Source organism: Sinocyclocheilus rhinocerous, unplaced genomic scaffold, assembly GCF_001515625.1.
Source record: "Sinocyclocheilus rhinocerous isolate Xijiao unplaced genomic scaffold, SAMN03320098_v1.1 scaffold1038, whole genome shotgun sequence".
Lineage (NCBI taxonomy): Eukaryota > Metazoa > Chordata > Actinopteri > Cypriniformes > Cyprinidae > Sinocyclocheilus > Sinocyclocheilus rhinocerous.
This window is the reverse complement of record NW_015632707.1, coordinates 581585-587223: the sequence shown is the minus strand read 5'-3', so window position 1 is coordinate 587223 and position 5639 is coordinate 581585. Positions and strand designations below refer to the sequence as shown.

The window sequence follows — 5639 nt, the reverse complement described above, 5'->3', positions numbered from 1 at the left end:
TGCAGTCAATAGTTCGTGGGCATTTTTTTTTTTTAGTTTTTTTTTTTTTTAGAATATTTTAGGATGTAATAAAGAGAGAAATGATTCACATGGTATTATCAAGCTTATTTTGCCTTTTATAGACCGTTTTGTTTCTCAGACTCTCACATTAAACACGAACTTACACCAATAACAATATTCTAATGCAGTTGTAATCAGGTACGACATATAGTAATGCATTCATCTAAAGCAGCCAAAGCACACACAAAGCTCATGGAAAATCAAATCAGGCAGCGCAATGATTCTCGAATGATTCTAGGAATGGTTAAGTTGTCTCTTTCATCTGTTGATCCACAGTGGCCAGTTTCTCAAGTTCTTTTAACTGAAAGAAAAGAACAAGAATTAAATGCAGTACTTATGTTTCAAAACTCTTAAGTGATGCTTAAAAACTATTGCTTTAATCAGTCCCTGGAGTTTTGTGTGTATGCGCAATCATTGCAGTCTGCCATAAAGTTGTTTCTTTATGAATGAAAGAAATTTTGTTGCTCTAGTGAAATATACTATTTCCACATTCCCAGTAGGAAAGTTATAGGGAAGTACCTTTAGTTATTCAATATCCCTGCCATGTTGAGGATGATGCTCTTAGCATGCTGAGTTTATCCCTGTACACCCTTAAGTAAATGCAATATTACTTTGTAGTTTGCAGGCATATCAGATAACTTCGATATCCTTGTAATAGCACAACATTTGGCTTAAGTAGTCACTGGAGAGACATTGATGCTGGAATGTTATTGCCAATTTTTGGTGAAGCTAAAGTTGCATGTAGTAAAGAACTGAAAGGAGTTACAGTCTACCCACATCCTTTCTTAGTCATGCAAGTTATGCATGTTGACCTCTAGCAAGCAGAGATACGGAAAAGCTACTTAAAGTGGAAAATCTGGCATCATTTTCAGGAGCTCCATGAAGCAAGTCTCGATTGTGTTGATATCGTTTATTGCTTGCAATGCATCCCTGTCTTGTCCTAAACGACTTAGGTCAGTGAATGCTTTTTTATTTCCATTTGTAATATAGCATGTAGACTTTGTGTGGCCATTTGTTAAATTGGGGTTGTGAAACCTAGTGCAGATGTCTTCAACCCTGTTCCTGGAGTCCCACTGTCCTGCAGAGTTTAGATCCAGCCCTAATCAAACACACCTGAGGATTGCTTGAAAATCACAGGCAGGTGTGTTGTAGCAGGTTAGAAATAAGCTGTCCAGGACAGTGGGTCTCCAGGAGCAGGTTTGAAGACCTGGTGCATTGGTCCCCAAACCATTCCCAAGGTTTCCCCAACAGTGCACATTTTGGATATCTCTTATTTGACACACCCATTCCAGGACTTGCCATTTCTTGCCAAGTTTATGAGTTGAATCAGAATAGGGAGACACCAAAAATGTGTGTACTGTCAGACAAAATGTGCAAAAAACTTTATCTTTAGGGGTACAACAACTTGTCACTGGGGCAGTAACCTTAACGGGACATATTTATACTTTATCTATCCTAAAAGGTACATATTAATACCTTGTAGTAATATGGACCCTTAAGATAGTACTATGACCCTTTTAGGGGTACGAAGATGTCCCTTTAAGGGCACTGCCCCAATGAAATGCTGTTGAACCCCTGAAGATACAATTTTTGCACATTTTTGCTGAGAGTCTATTGTTAAGGGGCCTTCAAGAACAGGGTTGGGAACCATTGGCCTAGCGGTTAAAGGTCTTATGGTTTCAGACCTAACAAGTGGTAATACATTAAGTATTAACCTTAAGAAAGACTTGTAACCTCTGGTAACTCTCAGGAGACGATACTGGTAATAAATGTACTGTCACTTGTACAGATCAGACTATACCTCCTCTGGTGTGATAAGCTTCTGTTGGGGGACACCCTTTTCCTCCTCGGGTGACTCCTCCTGAGTAAGCAGGCCTCTTTTGTACCGGAGAGTCTCAGCAAAGTCCTCTAGTTTATGGTAGGGGTGCTGGTCAGTACTTTCATCCACCTTATGGCCTCTCTTGTACCAGGCTGGATGGTAGTATCCTCTGTAAATCCATGGGGAACGCTTCTCATAGATGTCACCTTTGTTAAGTAGACGTTCCTGCAACTCATTCTTCTTTTTTGTTAGGTACCTCAACGCAGCCTCCCTGTCCTGCTTCTCCTCTGCAGAACTCTGGTGTCCTTTCTTCAGCTCATCTTCCTCCTCTTGGCTGGTTAAGTGATGCCTCTTTTCATTAAGCTCATAAACAATTTCTTCTTCCTCTTCAGGTGAATGTCGCTTGAGGGCATTGTCTGTTGAGTCATGGAGACTGTGAGTCTTCTCTGAGATGAGTTCGTCTTCATCCTTGAGCTCTGTTGAGTCGCCACGCTTGTGATGAAGCTTCTTATGGTGATATCTGTGTGTAGGCTTCCAGATCCTTTTATCCATTTCCTCACTTTCCTCTGAGTCCTCATACCTTTTTTCCAGGGGTCTTTCCTCATAATCCTCTTCAGATGAGTCCCGTTTGTGGTGCTTCTTATGGTGGTATCTATGGGTGGGTTTCCAGTATCGCTTTGCGGTACCCTCGTCTACCTCTTCTGATTCTTCAGACCTCTCTTCCCTTGAGTTTAAGTCCTCATTATTATGCTTGTTCAGCAGGTCTTCATTTGGTTTGTAGTGCCTGCCATCCCCATGGCTCCTTTTTTGGCTGAAGCTTGGGAAGTCTTCTTGACTTCTGTCATAGTCTGGTTCTTCAAAATCCTCATTCTCACTGCGTTTGTGGTGCTTTTTCTTGTGGTGGTATCTATGTGATGGTTTCCAGATCCGCTTCTCTCTTTCCTCACTCTCCTCATCCTCTTCTTCTCCATCCCCATGGTTTCTTTTGTGGGTGTAACTTGGGAAAAATTCTTGGCTTCTATCATAGTCCGGCTCTTCACGTTTTTCTCTGCTGGTCAGAAGACGACTCCTTTTATATTCATATAGAGGGAATTCCTCCTGGCTGCGCTCCTCATCGGGATTATCACGCTTGTAAAGGACAGAAAAATGTCTTTTCTGGGGAAATTCCTCTTGGCTTCTCTCATCGTCGGGATCTTCCCTTTTATGCTTGTTGCCTCTTTTATAGAAACTTGGGAACTCTTCCTGGCTCCGTTCATCATCCAGTTCATCACGTTTTTCTTTCATTCTTCTTTTCATAAAACTTGGGAACTCTTCCTGGCTTCGTTCATCATCCAGTTCGTCGCGTTTTTCTTTGATTCTTCTTTTCATAAAACTTGGGAACTCTTCCTGGCTTCGTTCATCATCCAGTTCATCAGGTTTTTCTTTGATTCCTCTTTTCATAAAACTTGGGAACTCTTCCTGGCTTCGTTCATCATCCAGTTCATCACGTTTTTCGTGGATTCTTCGTTTCATAAAACTTGGGAACTCTTCCTGGCTACGTTCGTCATCCAGCTCCTCCCGTTTGTTAGCTTTGAGAAGATCCTCAATGAGTTCCTCCTCCTTGACTTTAGACTCTCCTCTTGGCTTTTTAAGCTCCTCTTGAACTGGTTCTAGAGTGTCTTCCTCCTTTTTCACAACTGATGAATGACCTGATCCTAAATTCATGGAGAGATTAAAATTGGCACAAAACACTCATGCAAATGATTTGTAAATCATTTTCACTCCATTGCTTATGCATTGCATGAAAACATCCAATTATTCCACAGTCTTAGAGTGAAACCACTGACCCGAAACTGTCTCATCCACCAAGCACGATGTACTGAGGTTAGAAACTGTGACAATGATGTAGTCTGACTGTTATCAAGTTATATGCCCAAATGATACATTTAATGGATTTAGATGTAAGATCAAACGGAGTTGTGCAAGAATAACCTGGATAAGAATTCTCCAATGAAGTTGTTAACAAATAAATGAAACTTTCTCCTCAATAACACAATGAAGCAACACAGTGTGAACAGTGCAAAGTAACGTACCTGGTGTAAGGATGTTTTTGCATTCTGGATGCAGCGGAGTATCATCGGTCTTATACAGCGCCTTTGAAAGGATGTGAACTAAACACTGGATAAGCTGAAATTAAAATACATACTTTAACCAAAAGGAGTAAAACAAGAAATGCATTGTTTGTTTTTTTTCTTACGGACATAGAAGCTACAGCATACCAGGTCCTCTCTTTGGCTGTCCTGCTCGACTGGCATGGACTCTCCATCTGGGATAGTAAAAGCCTTGAATTATATTTGTGCAAATCACAATGCAAAAGCTTATTCATCTCGATATCACCAATTATCCATACGTTTTACTCGTGCAAAACCCGCTTAAAGCAAATTCCCCTCGTGATCTACTATTCGTTCCGCAGCAAACGGTTTTGTCGCTGACCATGGTGCTGAAATGATTTATTCAATGATTCTTTGTGTACATTAAGATTATTTCACTTACCTGCAGCGAAGAAAACAACCAAGCAGACTAAAGCCGCAAACTTCATGATGCACACAGATGTTTTCTGCTCTTGATGTTATCCGGAACGGCTCTTGTCTTTTGCAGTCTTAAGCAGCAGAGAGGAGCTCCGTTTCGCGTGCTGCAGCTCAGAGCGCGCGCTGCGTCTGTTTTGAGCTCGCGGTGGGACACGCAGGGTCTGAGCTGGTGAGTTTGTGGGTTGCTTACGTCACGACCAATGTGAACCCTTAATGAGACTTTAATGAAATTTTCTGATCTGTGATCATGTTTTATTCATATTCAGCTTATCGCCTTCCAGCCCAAGATTGTTAGCCTATGTGTCGAGTTACATAAAACAGTATAGAGTATATAAGTGTGAAAACTAACCCTGGTCTTCCCTATATATTTTGTGACTTATTTTATAAATCTCATGTGACCCTTCCAGTCATACGTGATCTTGTGTATTACAAAGAAAAATACAATACCAGCAACTCAATAAGAAGTCGTTAAATTCCTGCAAGATCCTGCAGTACTATATTATTCATTCAATTAATTGTTCATCCTATCTAAATAATGCTTATTGTTTCAGCTTATCGCCTTCCAGCCCAAGATTGTTAGCCTATGTGTCGAGTTACATAAAACAGTATAGAGTATATAAGTGTGAAAACTAACCCTGGTCTTCCCTATATATTTTGTGACTTATTTTATAAATCTCATGTGACCCTTCCAGTCATACGTGATCTTGTGTATTACAAAGAAAAATACAATACCAGCAACTCAATAAGAAGTCATTAAATTCCTGCAAGATCCTGCAGTACTATATTATTCATTCAATTAATTGTTCATCCTATCTAAATAGTGCTTATTGTAAATTATTGTAGGCTATATAATTGAATAAACAGTCTCCTATGAAATCGGACGGAATGTTGTGCAACTCTCAGACGCCCACTTCGTTCATGGTTGATGTGTGTCATGAGGGAATTGTGAAACTGCAAACTAATGTTTGGTACAGGTGCTCTGAGTTTCAGCAGAAGGATTGCACCTGGGATGCTGTAGTTGCTGTGGTAACGGAACCGTCACGGGGCAGTCGGAGTTTTTAAGAGCTGCAGAATGTTAAACGAGAGGCTTTGATTTATCATCCACTCAAACAGAACAAGGGAAGAGCCACATTTCAGTCTTGTCAAAACCAGACAAGGGCACCAGTGACGATGTTTTCTGGTTCACGAGTGAG

General features: G+C 40.6%; 1 protein-coding gene across 1 annotated transcript; it reads right to left on the bottom strand.

Moving 5' to 3' along the window:
• Positions 1-36: 36 nt before the first annotated feature.
• On the bottom strand, positions 37-4901 carry LOC107742709 (trichohyalin-like). Its single transcript, XM_016555740.1, has 5 exons — positions 4412-4901; positions 4138-4184; positions 3952-4045; positions 1862-3573; positions 37-361 (listed from the first exon to the last, which is right to left on the bottom strand). The coding sequence occupies exons 1-5, from the start codon at positions 4455-4457 to the stop codon at positions 305-307; spliced, it is 1956 nt and encodes a 651-aa protein (XP_016411226.1). The 5' UTR covers positions 4458-4901; the 3' UTR covers positions 37-304.
• Positions 4902-5639: the final 738 nt, after the last annotated feature.

Bases quoted from the DNA above. Each gene is read 5' to 3' on its own strand.
- LOC107742709 (XM_016555740.1), bottom strand. From the start codon at position 4,457: ATGAAGTTTGCGGCTTTAGTCTGCTTGGTTGTTTTCTTCGCTGCAG. The intron at 4,185-4,411 runs GTAAGTGAAATA...TTACTATCCCAG, and splicing joins GGTTGTTTTCTTCGCTGCAG to ATGGAGAGTCCATGCCAGTC. The intron at 4,046-4,137 runs GTATGCTGTAGC...TTTTAATTTCAG, and splicing joins ACAGCCAAAGAGAGGACCTG to CTTATCCAGTGTTTAGTTCA.